Raw genomic sequence first — 18,943 nt, forward strand, 5'->3', positions numbered from 1 at the left:
CACTGCAAGCTCTGCCTCCCGGGTTCATGCCATTCTCCTGCCTCAGCCTCCTGAGTAGCTGGGACTACAGGCACCCGCCACCACGCCCGGCTAATTTTTTGTATTTTTAGTAGAGAAGGGGTTTCACCGTGGTCTCGATCTCCTGACCTCGTGATCCGCCCGCCTCGGCCTCCCAAAGTGCTGGGATTACAAGCGTGAGCCACCACGCCCGGCCTAGTCTTAGCATATTTTATGTGTGGCCCAAGACAATTCTTCTTCTTCCAATGTGGCCCAGGGAAGCCAGAAGACTGGACACCCCTGCTCTAAAGATTCAAAGCAGTAAGATTAATATTCCTTTTCTTTTTTTTTTTACACCTTTTAGAAAACTTTTCTCATTTAAAAACAGAAAATGATGTCCTGAAGATGTCCTTAGTTTAACGCATGTTGATAAAACTACTTTTTAGGATTCGTGTAATCTCTGTTATCACCTTTGTCTATTCCAATTCTTAAGCTTCTCCAAAATGGCAAAGTTATGAAAATGTGTAAGAACTGTTTCTGTATATTAAGTATTAAGTAAAATAAAAAATGGAAGACTTTAGGGGAAAATATCATAGATACCCGGACATTTTACTGTATTCATTTTTATTTTTATATTTTTGTTTATATTAGAATATTGTACAATTTTCAAAGCTAATAACAGAAATCTTTTTGTATGTATATTTAAAGCATAACAAAATAAAAGTATTTCACAAAAGATGTCCATATTACAGTACTATTGAAATATGAGGCACAAGGTTAAGTATGCATTTGTGGGTTAAAAACATAATACATTCATTTTAAAGAATAAACATTTAATGTGAATAACATTTTGGTTAAAATAAATATCATAGTAAATGTTAACAGCAACACCTGAAGTATATGGATACAAGAAAGGTGTTTTGTAATAGATACTATGTTGAATGGTAAAGCATTCATGAAATGGCTGTAATATCTTACTAAATTTACAATCATTGCACATTGTTGAGCACTTTATTTATATAGAGATACCCTTCATCCACCATTCCTAAACCTTACCATACAAAACAAAGTTACTCCATATTTTCAATTGGGTAACTGGTACCAATGTCTAAATAAGGTTTAGAATAGATATAGCTTTCATTTTACTGCTCCTCAAATCAATTCAAAAGTTTAACTTAGTCAATATAAAATTTACTTATGAACACATATAAAGAACATTTTATAGGTGACTATATAGAGTTTCAAATCATCTTCATAATTCTTTGAAATTATTCCATTCAAAATTAAAGTTTGATTTTTACACAGTGGTGTCTTCAGGAAAAATATGAACATGTAGATTTAAAAAGATATAATATTCGAAGCAAAAAGTTTCCACATGTAGAAATAATGAACTTCCCTGATCATTAAATTCTTCCCAGCTATTTCCTTCTAGCAGATATATTCACTGAGAAGAAAAGCTTAAATCTTTACTTAAAAGTCACTTTGAGGGGTCAAGCTAATGAATTTTAGATCTATGTATTCTTAAAGATTGCAAGAAAAAAAAGAGAGTATCTGTTCCAACCAGAGAACATTTCATCTCAATTATATTACATTAAAATGAACATGACAATAATGGTCAATAAGAATAATTCTTCTCATACTTCTAGGAATATATCTATGGATGCTCAGTATAAATGTTAAAAGTCATTAAGAGTGTGAGAAAAACAATGCATCTAGCCCTCAGGAAAAACAAACAAACAAAACAGATTTCCTTTACCTATTCCAAAATAAAATTACCCTTCAGAAACCATACATAACTGATTAGATTTCAGAAAACAAGAGTTTAGACTTTTTGCCCTTTATACATTTTTTAAGTTTACAAATGCTTGAAAGCATTCAAATGAGTGTAAGAAAAACACATATGAAAAACAAAACCAGCAGTTACATTGGCTAAAGGGAAGTGTTCTTTGAACATGAGGTTTTCACGTTGGCAGGATAATTCATCCAAGGTTGTAAGATGGCACAGAGTCCTTTAACAGTGACTTTCGCTTGGCCTTTAGGCTTCACAATTCTGTGAGAAACTGGTTGCCACTAATACGAAAGCATTCAGGGAAAACACATCTGCACAACAGCATTTACGAAATTCTGCCCATTTCCTTAAGCTACACGAAGTGTTACCATCTCAGTCATCTTCATGAACAAATACAGTACTTTACTCAAAAGCTTCTCAATAGAAATGTTAATCTCATAACAATTCTGGCGGTAGTCATGGCCAGTTTTCATTTTATTAAGCATATTCTAGAATTACAACCTTGTCAAATGAATTGTAACTGTATCAACATTCACAGGTACAGTATAACACACATCCTTTCTTCCTCTTTAACAAGACCAAACATATGCATACAGGGTGGCCCAAATTTTAAAAAGTTTAAAAAAATGTTTTCAATCCAGGAAAAGTGTTGGTATACCAAATATCTTTTAAAAGGGTATTATGCTCTCAGAAAGTATGAAACATTAATGGATAAAATGCATATACAATATAAATAAGAAAGTAACTTGAAGAATAATATAAAAAATTTCTGAAGGGGACCAATCAGAACTTCAATAAAACTTATGAATAAAACTTAGGCTTATATTATAGTGTACAATTATGAGTTAAAATGCACTTAAATTTATAAAGAAATTAAAATATAGTACTGCAAGGTTATTCAAAGAATATTTTTCAAATGTACAAACAATAATAAAAACACACACAAAAAAGCCTTGGGTAATGTGCAACTTTAAAAATTATTATCACACCAGCCAAACAAATCCTTAACCACTTTTTAAATGGATTCATTTATACCATTTCAATGCAAAGAGAATATCAAAAATATTAAAACAAAACAAAAAACTCTTCAGTGTCTGACTCACATTTTGTCCTCAAATCTTCACATTTAATAGTTGCATTTTGAATGTATAAGCTAAGAGTTTTAAATGTTTCTCAAATAGTTTGTGTCTACATTTATCATAAGAATCATATTTGAAAACTACTCTGCTAAGAACTAAAACTAGTACTTCAAACGTTTAAAAATAAAATCATCACAAAAGTTCACAATTGTGTTCATCTCAATGTCCATAAATAACTAAAAAAGAAACAAGTCACATGTTCAGATACTTTTTCTCAGGTATGAGTCTATTCTGATGTGTGCCAAGCTGCACCTTCAATATTTGGCACTGACAGTCTATCTAAACACAATTTATCAGCAGAAAACTGTAAGAAATTCTATAAACCTTTAGCCATTCAAAACCATCATGTTTCATTTTCTCTCCTAACATGCAATTCAGTTATTCCAAAGTCATTTGGGGGTTGCAAGGAGGTGATTTAGGTGACTGGTACAAAATGAAGCTTATATGAAAACTGGTTAAGGATTCAAAGCACACTAGCTCTGAAATATTAATCTTAACACCAGACATAAATGGGGAGGTATGACTTGCACAAAATACTTTCAATTACTTTGGTTACACTCTTCATGATCTTGCATGTTTAGCTGCTTGCAGTGCATGCATGCATCCTCTTTGCTACGTCATAAACATAGGTGACGTCTGGTCGCTTCTCTGGATCTGGGTTGATGCACATATTAACTAACTGTCGGAGCTGAGAAGAAAGAAAAACAATAAAACCTGATTAAGACGACTATTTTTGGTTAGCTTACTGAAAGGAAGAAATTATGAATAGCTATAGATTTTACAAGGAAAGTACATTTTCTGACTAAACATTCACTGTACTAGAAATATATATAAGACTGCTGCCAATGATTTTACAATAAGTTAAATGTTCTATGAAGTGCATTGAATGGACAGTATTAATGTCAACCAAGAAGTATTTTCCACAATCAGAGGCTTTAAAATGGACTCTGTTATTTTTTTCAGAGTTTAATCAGAAGATAGCAGTCACTGAGGACACCAGGCTTGTAACTGTAAGTCTCCAAGTTAACTGTAAATACACACATACATATTTGATCTATAATCTACTACAACAGACTTAATTGTAAGTTTAAATAGAAGGCAATTAGACATACATTTATAATGAACCATTTTGTACAAATATATATTAAAAGTTTTATGTTAAATTTTGTATTAGAGAAAAAAACACTCCTTTAAATTAATTATAATAAATTATAAGGGAAGTTATAAGTATTATTCCAATCCTCAATTGTGTATAGAGTATTTAAATGTCCTCACTTTATAGATGAGAGAGTTGAGGTTTACTATTTTATTCTATTTATATCATAGAATAAAAGCAGATTTCAATAAATTAAGAAAGTACCCTCCTATATGGTCCTCGATCCATCGGGTAGAAGAATATAGGATTTTATTCTCAATTCTAATTTCCATCAGTTTATGAAACTATGTGTCATTGTAATATTGTATATGATCTTCATAGACAATAAACTAAGAGGAAAAACTATATTCTTTTGCTTTGTAGGTCTCTTTAGGAACAGTTTAAACATTTTGAGAATTTGCATTAACTCTGGCCACGATATTAGCACTTAGTAAATTTTCAAAATTAGCACAATTTCTTCATAGTTCTCAATTTCTACCATAAAATAACTTTCAACCAGAGAAAATACAAGTGATGATTAAAAAGCGTGGGCTGAAGATGTTGCTAGTGCTATGGAGAAGGCTAATGACACTGAGAACTGTCATTCTGAAAGAGGAGGTGGGTCAAAGAGTGCCAGATGAAGGGTCAGAGTTTGGTAAGGAGTACAGTGAAATGGAAACCAGTCTTGTTGAAGGCACTTTGTAGCTCTGTGCCCTTGGGTAAGTCACTGTCTCTGGAGGTTCATTTCTTCATCTATTAAATAGGGAGGCTGGAGTGGATGACCTATAAGGGCTGTTCTCGTCCTAATCTCTTACATTTTATGATTCTAGCAGAATGAAATTTAATGAATCAATCTTAGCTACATTTGGAAATTTAACAATGTTTCATAGTAATGTTACACCCACTGGGAGAGCCTGAAGATTTTAATTTATATCCCTTGCAAAAGAGCAGAGAACAGCATTAAAAACCCTTAAGGGGTACAGAAATACACAAGGCATTTTATTATGGTGACCTAAGAGAAATTTACATCAGAAAGAGACTGGCATTTTACCAGGTTACAAAAAAAAACCAACAAAAATAAATATATCCAGTCATACACAATGCAGAAGAAAGTGGGAAAAGCACTTATATAATGACACATAATTTAAAAGATAATGTGTTCTAATGGGTCATCTAGCTGTCAGAAATTTTCTTTAGAGATAAAAACAAGAAAGCAAGCAGAAAGAAAGGCAGGAAAAGATAACCGTGGTACAAAAAGTTCATTATATTTAGCTAAAATGCAAGTAGATGCATGCAGTAACAATTTTTTGACTTCCTAACACTGCCACATCCTTCAAGCTAGTTCAGAAACCTTACTTTTCCTGTGTAATAATTCAGAATAGGGTAGAATTTCCAACCACTAAGAATGAATGACTGGCCCTTAAGTTCTCCCGGCATGAGGAAAAACCAAGATTAGAGATACAATGATGCAAGTTTAGTTGAAGAAGACAGTGATTCTCTAGTTCACCAAAGTAAAAAGATAAGAATTGGGAATAACAAAAAGGGAGAAAGACAAAGAATAAGGTAAATAAGTAGTGGGAGTGCCAGTGAGCAGTTGCTTCTAAACTGCTCCTTTAAGGATGGCCTTTCAAAGGGATGACAGGTCAATTGGTGACCTTGCAACAGGCAGAGCCACAGCACTGTGGAGTTTGCTTTTCCCTCCCCACTAACTGATTCAATCTCCACCAAATAGGAAGTGTATCTTGTCATAAAGAGTTTCCTTTTCCAGAAGAATGAACAGGGCTATCACCATATAAAATCAGATATGTGAAATACAGAATATGCATACTTTACTATATTTATGAAACAATCTGTTGATAACTTTTCCTCAATTATTTGTTACATTAAAAAATTAATAAAGTATAAAAAGAAAGAAAACCTATAAAATTAAAATATGCTTTGGGAATGCTCCCACTTATCCACTCCAGCAACATTTCTAGATGATCTACTCTACAAGAGACACTATGCTGGTGATACTTGATGGCACCGGATAAGACAAAGGACCTGTCCACAAGGGAAGGCTTGTTGTCCAGGATGAGAAGTGAGAGAATGACTCATTTTCCTTTCTAACCATCTGACTCTTTTGTTCTTTCTTTTTGGCCCTCTCTTCCATTTTCAGCCATTCATTCAATTGTTCATTCAATAGTTTCCAATGGAGTATTTATTATGTACCAGACACTTTGTTAGGTGGTAAGGATAAAGCAATAATGAAAAATACACAGCACAGGCCCTTAAACAGCTTACAATCTAGCAGAAGATAGACAGAACAAAGAAACAAATGTGAAAGTGAGGAAATCATAGAAATAATTCTATTATAAACTACCAAGTGATAGGTATCGATCTCAAGAGATATCTGTGAGATAAAATATTAAGTGTAGCTGCCCAGAGGAGGAAATAATTACTTTCCTCTTTTTCTAAAATCTGTTTAACTATGAGTTGTTGCACCTTGTTCACGGAGGTATCGATACCCACACAGCTGACAGTATCCTTCTCCATTCCAAGTACTGCAACCCTCATCTTGGGTCACTTTCACATTTATTTGATGTGAATCAATACAAATCTCTTTGATTACCTGGCTGTAATCTTCACCTTCATACCAATTTAGTCTCTGTCTTCCAAGGACATAACCTGTTTCTTAAAATGCTGTGTCACATCAGAAATGTAAGCACACACTCCTGTCCTTCTGTGTCCCTCCCTCCCTTCCTCCAGTATGGTTGTGTTTGATTTGATTGAGACCATTTCCAATCTCTTTCATCCTGGTCAGCTCTATCCTTTTGGATTTACATCATTCAATTCCGGCCTAGACCTTAACTTCCCTGACATTTTCTTCCTAGTTTCTTTTGTAGGTTTATCTTCCTTTGAAAAATCTAGTAAATGTTGGTATGCCCTAAATATTTTCCTTTCCTTAACTCTTCCCCCATTTCACTCTTCCTTCTTATCTTCAACAACTGCACTTACTCCCATGCCTTCAATAACCACCAGTATGCTGAGGAACACAGGTTATCTGTCTCCAGCCTAGACCTCTTTGCAGGCTCTGTTCCCATACCTCCAACTGCCTTCTGAGTAGAGCTGCATGCAAATATTCACATTAAACATGTTTAAAACTGAAATATTAGTATTTTTTTCTCCCCAACCGGCTCTTCCTAATAGCACCTCCAACTTCTTAAGTCAAAAATTTGGAATTCACACCGAACATCTCATCATACTTCCTTCCCACCTGCCTAACCCTCAGCAACCAGTCCTATTGGTCTCAGGTTCCTTAAACCTTGTGTTTGCTCCTGCCACACCATCTCCACTGCCACACTCTTGGAATAGTCTTCCAGCTGACAGCTTTGTTTTCGGCTGTCTTCCCATTTCCCTTGCACTGCCTAACTAGCCAGGTGATGCTTCAACTTTAAGCATTTCAATGGCTCCTCATACCTCTTAGAAAAGCTAAGGCCCTTAGCCTGGCATAATATGAGCCACTAACATCAGTCTCCTGCTTCCCTTTCCAGGCTCCTATTTAGCCCCAAACTCCTCCTCCCTTCCCCCACTTATTTTCTAACCATAATAAAGCACCTGTAGTTCTGTGCTTGCCAAACTGCTTCATGCCCCTATATCTTTGTTTATGCTGCTCCTCTGTTTATAACACCTCCCTCAAAACCCCTAGCTCGCTCACCTGTCTGCCTTCCCCATGCAGCTCCTCACTGTGTATCTCTTCTCTAAAGTCCTTCCTCATTACTGTGTTTGCTACATGGAACTTACTCTATTCTACTTGGCCCCCAGCGTACCCTTCACATACTTGTATTAAAGTCCTTATAACACTTTATTGTACTTCATTAAATGTCTGTTTTCTTCTATTAAACTGCAAGATCTAGAGGATGGATACTGGATGAACAGTAAGTGCTCACTGGCTTGCTGAATGAATGAAAGAATGAATGGGTAACTTCTGGCTGAGGAAAAAAGAAAAGGTTTTGTGGAGGTGGCATCTGAGCTGAGGTTTGAAGCAAGAACATAATCTTAATATATAAAAGGGAGAGAATTCTAAGCAGAGGTAACAGAATGAACCTTGATTCTTGGCCAAAGAAAGCATGATGTGGGTGAAAGCAATGGCAACTACTTCTGCATGACTGAGGAGCAAGAGGGATGAAATGATAAGCTGAGATCAAAGAAAATAAAGATTTAAGGGGTTTCAAATCTATTCACATAGACAATGGGAAATCAGTATTTAAGGCAAGAGGGAGAAATCATTAGAGTTGTGCTTCAGCACATATTTTCTTGGTACAAAGACAGGCAAAAAGAGAACAATGCCAGCAGAATGCTCAATTAAGTTCCTCTAAGATTTCAGGCAAGAAATAGCATTCATCAGAAGGATTCACCAGGGTATCTGAAATGGGATAACAGAAGTGGTAACACTAAAGAAGGTGTGGCCTGGAGAGGGCAAGAAGGATACTTTTGAGTTTTTGAAGTCATCACATTTGAGATACTGACACATTGAGATTTGGGTAGAAATATGAATTCCTGAATTTTGGGTTTAATTCTGCATTCATTTCGAGATAGCTGAATTGTATACATTAAATAACTTTTGTGACTCTACCAGATCTAGATTATGAAGATAAAGGAGACAGCTCAAGTAAAAAGTTGTTAACCTATATTAAACAATCATTTTTAATTGTATGCTTCTCTTCAATACTCATGTGTTGATTTAGTCTTGCTTAATGGCAGGTATCATTCTGGATAAAAAGTATTTCATATTTACATAGAACTTATTATTTTACAAAATCTTCCACATAATTTTAACAGTTATTTTTAAAGCACTGTAATCTCCCACAACAGTCTCATTTTATAGATGAAAAATCCAAGAATGAATTAAAAAATTAATGGTGGAACTTAAGTTGGAACCCAAGGCATTTGATTTTTTTCAGGCAGGTCTTTTACCACTTGCCATTGTTGACAGCTTGTTTACTTTTACCTTTACCTACTTGGTCTTTTGGTCTGAATTTCTCATGATGCTTAATACAGCTATATATACATGATGATTATTAGTAACACTAATTTCAAATCATTTCCATTATAAAGGGATGTCACTTGATTTAAGGTATCATCTGAGTTCCAGTCAGGAGACATGAGTGACTAGATATTAACAGGTCATCATAGAATGGAGAAAGTAACATAGTTAGTTTATTCCACTCAGAGATTGGTCTGACTTTTATTCAGTGAACACAGTGGTAAGATGGCTCAAATTTCACTAAGGGTGTCCACCTGACATGTTTGTTTTCCCTTAAGCAAATCAGCAGAATAGAATCCAGGTTCTTGTCAAAGAGTATATAACCTTAAATAGTGTGCCATGTAGTGGGTCCTACCAAATTCTTGTTAAGAATTAAAATTTAGAGAAGACTCTGTAATGAATAAAAGTCATCTTTACAACTTTGGATAATCTAAGTTCTATCCTTTAATTAAGTTAGACCACCAGAAGGCTGCATTCTGGGAGCGCATTTGTTTATCCCGCTGACAAAGCGCCTTTCCAAAACTGTGCTTTGATACTTGCTTTTGGATTTTATCAAACATCACTTAGGTATTTGCTGTAAAATTGATGTTGAAGACACTGCTTAGTACATTACTCAAAGATCTTCATATGAGATATTTATACCATAATTTAGTAGGAGAAAACTTTGTCTTCTGTGAGGAACTATTAATAGTATATTTCCCCCTTTTAAGGAGAAACTAATTTGCTTACTATGATTCCCTTTGTGCCATGAGATAAAGGAAGCAATAACTAAATGAGAACCTCAATCACAGCAAGTCTGTTGGTCATAACAGGTATACATTTACATTCCCTTGTATCCCTGGTTCTGAATTTTACTTAAATGTCCTTTTTAACAACAGGTAAGTAATGTCCATTGCAATAAATTATCTCAAATATTTTTAAAGAAAAGTGGATTGTAAATTACAGAATAGGAGATTTATATAGGCTGAATTCTGAATTTGATGTAATTTTCCTTGGTATTTATGAAATAACTATTTGTTGTTCTAAAGATATACTTAAATAGACCTGTTACTCTAGTGGGGGTAAAATAAGTTGCAAAAGTCTTTTGGTATAATAAGGGGAAAAATCACAAGTAACCTACTTTTATGTTATAAACAACCACAGACTAAGTTTTATTCCTTTAATGTTAATAATTTGGCTTAAAAATGTGAATTCATATGGATCCATGAATAGTCTCTTGTAAGACTAAATAAAAATTATAAACAAGGTCACATCTCACTCCTTCTTCTTTTAATGAATACAAAATTACAATACCACTTTAAGATCGTAGAGTTATTTGTGCTTCTGCCATCATGAACAGGAGGATAAAATAGTCACCTGTGGCCGGGCGCGGTGGCTCACGCTTGTAATCCCAGCACTTTGGGAGGCCGAGGCGGGTGGATCACGAGGTCAGGAGATCGAGACCACGGTGAAACCCCGTCTCTACTAAAAATACAAAAAATTAGCCGGGCGTGGTGGCCGGCGCCTGTAGTCCCAGCTACTCGGAGAGGCTGAGGCAGGAGAATGGCGTGAACCCGGGAGGCGGAGCTTGCAGTGAACTGAGATCCCGCAACTGCACTCCAGCCTGGGTGACACAGCGAGACTCCGTCCCAAAAAAAAAAAAAAAAAAAAGTCACCGTGTATTATAAACCAGGAATTGTATTAAGAGCTAGGGTTTAAAATTTATTAATTAGAAGAAGAGAAAAACCCATTTTTACGATGTTAAATATACGTAATAGGTTGACTCGTGGTTACTAAGGGGTCACTTTTTGCAGCTAGTGAACATACCTGGGGTTATAGTACTTAGACTTAGATATTCCACGGAATTATTAGTTTTTCTAAGACTCCAATGGAGAACTGAAAATATAGTCCCCTGAACATTTTCAGATCAAAATATATCTCCTTATGCTCTTTAAGATAACTCTAGGGTTTCAACTAAATGCTAGTTCCAATGCTTGAGTAAAGAAAAACTATTTCCTAAAAGCTAATATTTAATATTTATGAACAATTCTATGCATTTTACATGATTTAATTTATTCAATCTTCATTAAAACTCTATGGGGTGGACACTACTGGTATGTACAATTTTATAGAGTAGCAACATTCCTAAGGCCACAAAGGCATAAGGGGCAAAGCCTGGATTTGAACTGAAGCAGTCTAGCTCCAGCGCCAAAGCTTTTATATACAGTACTATATTATACTGCCTGGGAAAATTCTAACTTGATCTGCAGGGTCCCTCAGGGCCACCTCTGCACAAAGGTGGGGTGACCTTTCACACAGTCAAAGACAGATTGTTAGGTTATTAGATTTTCAAAAGAATGTTAGCTCTAACACCAGTTCCTCGGGTTTCTAAAATTAATGGATCTGCCTTCACATTTCATAGGCCAATTCTGATCAAAAAACAAACTAAAAAATTTTCTCTAGAGTTCAGCAAAATTCCCAATAAGATACAGGCCTACTTTATCTGTGAGGGATATATTTAAACAATGACACCAAAATATTCAGATTATTATGACTAGAGGGATAATTTTAATGTTATTTCTAATCTGACTCATGAAAATGGCAGTAAACTCCCTCCAAATGAAATATAGTTGATTTTTGTCACAGAACAATTTCTTTACTCTGGATTATAAACTTACATAGTGACCTGATGAACATAAGAAATAACCTCTAAGTTTTTTTTTTTCCAGATATCAAATAATCAAAATGAGATAAAGATCTTAGACATCTCCCTCAGTGTTTATTTTACATTTTTTAAAAGTTTCTGTTAACCTCTGGAAGGAATAAAGTTATTTTAAAAACTTTTAACATTTATCCAATACTGTGCAATGATTCTAAGTACTACATTATTAACCATGTTCAAAGAAACCGTGATCAGATAATAACATTAAGAATTTCATATCATTCCTTCATGTCAGGTTTCAATTTCTAACAGTGTTAGTCAATCACTTGTTCAAACCATTTCTTGTCCTGAATTGAGGGAGTTAGCTTTCTATTTATTGCTTTAAATTTTAGAAATAATTCCAATATCAGTAGATATTACAACATTAATAAGAATAAATAAAACTAAATAAGCATTTCATGGTTTATGTTATCTCAGAAAATTTAGTTTGCATCACTTTCTACTTGTTTGTAAAAAATGTCTACTTTGCTGCTTTTGTAAAAATTGTTTTATGTTAAAAATAAGGCAAAAGTAAAGGTCTGAATATACAAAAGCCTTTGCAAAATCAGAGAAAACTGTTTAATTCGGATGCTTCACAAAAATTTAAAAAGCAACACAGAAACACTTAAATGAAACAAAGTATACAAACTAAAAATAAAATGGATTCTCTACAACATTCCTAAGGGATTACGAGGTCATTAACCGTAAGGAAATTAATGAATGTTCTCAATAAAGTAGAGAAAATACTAATATATTTTTATCTATATATTTCTAAAGAGATATCAAAGCAAGTAGGTTGATACCAGAAATATTAAAAAGAAGACAGTGTTAACAGTCATTGTTGTCAGGGTGATAACCCAATTACAGATCAAGTTCAGTCACGTACAGGTAATAACAATAGGGCTCTTTGTGCATTATAGCTTTAGGTCACTAACACAATTCTCAACAGAATAATAAAGACTAGTGCTATTGGTACTGTTTCTTTTTCACCCCCATCTTAATCCCTCTGAGACCAATTATGTTATGTCAGCCTCCCGGATATACCCAATTTCCATCTACCCAAGGACGTATTTTAGCACCCCAAAGTGGGTCTAATACATTAAAGTACACTATATTTTGGAGCTTTAGATATTTATACAAAATGATTAGGCGTATCCAACTTGTACACCAAAGTGTCACTAGTGATTGACTTGGGGGTAAAGGGAAAGGGAAAAGAAAGTAATCTTACACAGATATAAGGTAATGTAATGTCTATATTTCACAGCTGAGAATCATTCAGTGTCTTTTGAAAACTGTGAAAGTCTTACAGAAAGTTACATGATTTTGTAGGATCCCACAGGACATGTGGAATATAGGACACCGTTTTGGATTCATGTCTTCAAGGAGCAAGTCCCCAGTGTCGCTTCAGAAGCAAAGGTGAACAAAGGGACTGCTTAACTATATTTTTTAAACAAAAATAGAACAGTCAGAGCTTAAAGATCTAATCTTATATGGCAACTTTCAGCAAGGTGGCCAACTGATATTGTGATGAGAATGTTAAATTTACTGAAACAATTTATAGGAAAGAAAATCAAATGTTATTAATAGTGTTTGAGATAATACGTTAATTTTAATAAATAATGGCACAATTATATATTATTGATTTTATTATATATCTCTCTCTACATTTTAAAGTAAAATACTTTTACCTCAGCATTTGATTACATGGTTGCAGAGACTGCAGAAATATTTGTACAGAATTACCTTCAGACATTATTTGTGCCATATAAAATAATGTCCTTCTTTTAAATAATCTCGGGAAAATGTATTAGAAAAAAAATCCTCTAACACCAACTTAAACAACTGTGGTTAATTTCCAGCAACAACTCCAGAAAAGTTACATAGATCTATTAAAATTTGTAAATCTAGCAATTACAAACTAAAAATATTTGGACTGCTCAAATGAATAAAAAAGTTTTATAAACTTAATTTAACTTCAAAGATGCAAAAATAATCTCTACCTGACACTTTCATCTTGTTTTTTCTCTTATTTACATAAAGCAGTTCTTTTCATGAACCAAAACAAAGGTCATGGTTTTTGTTACTGACTTAACTCCCTTAAAAATCTTCTTTAAATATATTCTAAATTTAAAAATAAACAAAAATTATTTATAAATATTCGGTTTGAAACCCAGTTATATTTTTAAAGCTTTCATTTAGTGATTTCCTTTCCTTAACAGTAGCCATTTGAAAACAAAGTATTAATAAAATTATGACAAACTGTAACTTTTTTTGTTCAATATATTATGGATCAACATATTTGCTATCTTGAGATATATGCTTGGTTTTTCATACTCAAATATATGGAAATAATTCCTACCCTTCTGCCGTTCTCCCTCATTCTTTCCTTTCAATGTTACATTGCCCCTGAGTTACCATGAGCCAGAAGAGTGTTCTAAGCAAATACCTCATTGTGCCTAAGCAAATGTCTCATGCCCTCTAACCTGCTATGCTTCTAGGGAAGGAGATTCCAGATAAATATGGTGAGTGAAAGGGTTAAGAACAGAGAGGAGAAAAATAAAGAACTGGTAAGTCTAAGAGTAAAAATCATGAAATGCTCATTCATAAAACACCTGAGAGTTTACTTTGGGCTCTGTGTTCTTGTAACACAAACAGGGGGATGTCATGCCACACGGGTACCACCGTGATGTCCAGTGTTTGCTCTAAACATTGTCTAGGTCTCTACTTACTCATATGTAAAGTGGGAATGATGCCATTGCCCTTCTTTAACAGGAAAATTGATAATTGCATTAAAGAAAATGTGATTTCAAAAGTTGAAAAAAATTCAGTATTGTAATTTTATTCAAAGCCACATAAATACGTTATACTCTCCAATAACCTATAAATATCTGAAATCAGTTTAGTTCAATTAAAAATTTATTTTTGTTATTCATACATAATCAACCATAGGAAAAAAAACCCTGTACTTTTTAATCCCTGTGTTCATTTTAAATACACCAGAAAATCAAGACTTTTCTTGTTTCAACAATATAGGAAATGATGCCAGAAATTCTTAAACATTTGAGTGAAGCAGCAGGAAAGACATTATCAGGCTGCACTGCTAAACTGTTCCAGGAGAAGCCAGAAAGAACCTCCCCTCCTGCCTTCCATTTCTCTAACTTGAAAAAAAAAAAAAAAGGAGAGGGACACTGTCCACCTAAGAAAGAAAGTCAAAAATAATAGAAAGGAGATAAAACCAAAATATATTTATTAGCATTTATGAGGTAAAAGTTTACGATTCATTCATATTAGTTATATGATTGAATGTGACCTTTCAGGTTGATATTTTATGGGTTAATTTTTTTGAGTGGACTCATTACTTGATTTTTTTAAAAAACAAATAGTTTTCTATCTGTGGGCTGGAGGTATAAAGTCATAAAATGAACAGAAATTTAAGGTAAAACAAAAGAGACATTAAGTAATGTGGAAACTGATCACTGGGTTAATAATTCCGATTCCAAAATCACATTTTGTTGGTTTCTTCACCTAAAAAAGCATTAATGAGACTTACTAAACTATCAAGTTTTTGAAAATATAATCAGAATATAATCACAAGAACCACAAATATTGTATCCTTCAGTACTTTATTTACAATACATTTAAAATTACTACTAAACATCTGCCATAGCCACTAGTTCAGATCAGCAAGCACTGTTGTAATAATAGTCTACTTTATTAAAAACATTTTAACCATCTTTCCAATGTTTGATAGGTGCTTAAATTTCTTTTTCACTCAAAGTATTGCTTTTAGTCTTCAATTTATCTCTACCCAATTTTCTTCAACGAAGGGCACCCTTTATCCTTCTTTCTCATTTCCATTTCTTAAACTTTCATCTGCAAACCCTGTACTCAACTTATAGAACTTTCTTCTAAATCTATCTCCTCAAACCTAACATGAAAAGAAATGTTATGTTTTTTTGTTTGTTTTTTTTTTTTGAGACAGAGTCTCGCTCTGTCGCCCAGGCTGGAGTGCAGTGGCGCCATCTCGGCTCACTGCAAGCTCCACCTCCCGGGTTCACACAATTCTCCTGCCTCAGCCTCCCGAGTAGCTGGGACTACAGGCACCCGCCACCACGCCCAGCTAATTTGTTGCATTTTTAGTAGAGACGGGGTTTCACCGTGTTAGCCAGAATGGTCTCAATCTCCTGACTTTGTGATCCGCCCGCCTCGGCCTCCCAAAGTGCTGGGATTACAGGCGTGAGCCACCACGCCCGGCCCAGAAATGTTATGCTAAAGCAACCACTGAGGCACTACTGTGTCAACCTTTCTTATGCCAAATAAAAAGTATTGAAAGAAACGAAGTATATATTTTGTTTGATATTAATGCTGACATTTTAACAGTATCAGTTAAATTTCTAAATAATTAACAATATAGCTATTTACTATTTTAGAGTTTCATAAGTTTGTGAACAAATAGATAATTTTGATGACTACTGCAATGTCTCTCAAAGAAATCAAATACTGAAATGGAAGGAAAACAGTCTATTTATCTTATTTCCCAGTAAATGGACACCTGGCATTACAGAGAAAATGATGCCTATGTAAAACAGGAAGTAATATCAATAAAAGAAAACTATCACATCCTCTGGCCTATCTTGTGAGTAATTTTCTGCCTTACTCTACAGAGAGTTCTTTGGAGAAGTTTCTCTCACTCATTCAATTGTCATTTATTGGTTCATCCTTTAATCTACCTCTGAGATTACTGCCCTCATTCCCTCAATCAATCAATCAATCAATCAATCAATTACTAGGCCTTTTAAAATGTGTCAGGCCCCAGGCCCTAGAGATATACAGATAAGCAGCAGAGTTACTGATCCTCAAGGGCAGGAGCTTGACAGTCTGCAGGGGGAGGCATCCATGCAAGGAAGCTACTACAACATGGCGTAACTGCCAAGGGAGGAGGCGATGGGGAGAGAAGAAACGAGGTCAGGGAAAACTATGCAGGAAAACTATGTCCAAGCTATTTTGAAAGGAAAAGAGTGAGTTTCTTTGGAAAGAACAGGAAAAAGAGGTACTTCAGAAAGAGGAAACATCATCTATAAAAGCATGAAAATTCATGGAACTTCTAGTAGAACTTGCATTGATAAGAGTTAGAGAAAGAAGAAAAGAACATCCAATGATCAATAATTCTTGAGATGAGCCCAGGTCAGTTTACGATGGGCCTTTTGAGTCACAATTCCTTATACATAAGTAAATGTTTGCTTCACTGTCACCAACAATACCAAGTTTCATTTAAACTAAGAGATATCTAAGGAAAGATATCTATCTTTTCAACCCAGGACTCTTGTTAAATATAGTAATTGCCCATTGATACATGGATGAGATCATTACTAGAAAAGGAAAAAATACAAAACATCAAAAGAACTCATAAATAAATATATTTAAGTAAGCCATAAAATACAGATTCCCTAATATCACTTATGTGTAGCTGAAATATATCAATCTAGAACCCTAATTATTTGTACACACTAAGACTAGCATAATTCAAAAGAAAAGATTTGACATTCAGGCTTATTTTTCTAAAACTTCTCATTTTTTGTTTTAATGCTTAACTGTTATATATGTTTTAGAATATAAGATAGGAAATTAAAAGAAAAATCCCAAGCTTTTAAACTCTGGGTTCTTAATAGAATGACTATATCTAGAAATAAATTGTGTAGAGTTCCTGAGGATTCCTGTTAACTGAGGCTGATTGGAAGGTATGGCTAGTATTCTCATGAAATCCTCCCTTAAAATCTTGTTTGGGAAGTAACCTTAAAAATTTGGCAGTAGCTACATAAATTTGGTAAGCTCATAAATACATACTTGATAAGTTGATTTGCTTAATTTTTTTATTTTTCAAATAGTTACACACTCTGTTATCATTGTAGCTATAAAATTAACAAAATAAACTGTCTTTTAATTAAAAGTTCACTGTTGAAAAACTCTGTACTTCACTTTTTATTAGTTCCTGTATTCTGCCGTACTAACAAATTAAATGGTATTCTGGATTTTTAAAAGATCTAAAAAGTCTACTTTATTAAAAAAATTTAAGACATTATAGCACTACCAAATTTGGGATTTTTGGCTACCATAAATTCTGAACAATTATTTTACAAATTGAGTTCCTGCTTAAGGAGAGAAAATATTTATTAGCACATCTGCATTTCAAAGCTGTTTTGAGAACTCTTCCACATAAATAAATGGATTAAAGTAACATTGTTATACAGTCTGCATATTTTTATATTCATTTCTTTAGTAAGAATTATTTTCCACATTTACCTAGAAACTACAGCTTTCTATTTCATCAGGGAATGACAACAGATTTTACTAATACGAGGAATCACATTTTTTTGGAAAGTACACCATATAATGTGTTTTGCTTTACAGCTCTTTTCGAAACTGGTAACTATATAGAATGAAGTAAAAAGTGGAATCTATTTTCCTTTCCCAACTCTAAGACCTTCTATCTGGGCCAGACTTTGATATTTGCCCCTTGGCTGAGAATCCGCATATCCAACTTCACACTTAGCTGCAGTGAAGTAGCCCTGCAGGCAGGCCGACTTCAACGAACCACTAGTGGTATCATCATTAAAATCCTGCTGAAGGTCACCATGGTAACCGCCTGCTGAGGCTTCACTGCTGCACTCGGCATCTCCTAATCAGCTACCATGTGAAATGCAAATTCAGACAGTCTGAAAATTAGTCAAGAAGAATAGGGGATGAGGATGCAGATATGTGAAATATTCATGTGCTTCATGGAAAAAAGAAGACAGCATGAATGACACAACAAAGAAAGGCCCCTGACATTCTTGCTATCATTTTGCATTATTGTTCACACCCTACTGTATTTCCAGGCCTATAGTTCTGAAGTTGGTTTTGTGAAATGCCATATTTATAGTCTATACCCAAAATTGTAATTAAAAATGGCTAACATAATAGTATTAACATCAAATAAAGATAATACTTTTAAATTATCATCACTGCTGTGTAACAGTTTATTCTAATTACCTGAATACAAATGCTATGGAGAAAAAAAACAGGCATCACTGATTATCAGTATCAAAACTACCAGAAGAAAAAGTGCCTATTATATTCTAGGAACACAAATGCTTTACATGTGGTGAAAATTCTTTAGAGATATTTATTATTCAAGTTA

General features: G+C 34.1%; 1 protein-coding gene across 1 annotated transcript in view; it reads right to left on the reverse strand.

The window, feature by feature from the left end:
* Positions 1-604: 604 nt before the first annotated feature.
* The window catches only part of NEK7 (NIMA related kinase 7), an 80,934-nt gene continuing 62,595 nt past the window's right edge, over positions 605-18,943 (reverse strand). Inside the window, exon 9 of the mRNA XM_055233886.2 lies at positions 605-3,613. Coding sequence (XP_055089861.1) covers positions 3,503-3,613 — 111 coding nt within the window. The 3' untranslated portion in view covers positions 605-3,502. The remainder of the gene's footprint in view (positions 3,614-18,943) is intronic.

Source organism: Symphalangus syndactylus, chromosome 19, assembly GCF_028878055.3.
Source record: "Symphalangus syndactylus isolate Jambi chromosome 19, NHGRI_mSymSyn1-v2.1_pri, whole genome shotgun sequence".
NCBI classification, from domain to species: Eukaryota; Metazoa; Chordata; class Mammalia; order Primates; family Hylobatidae; genus Symphalangus; species Symphalangus syndactylus.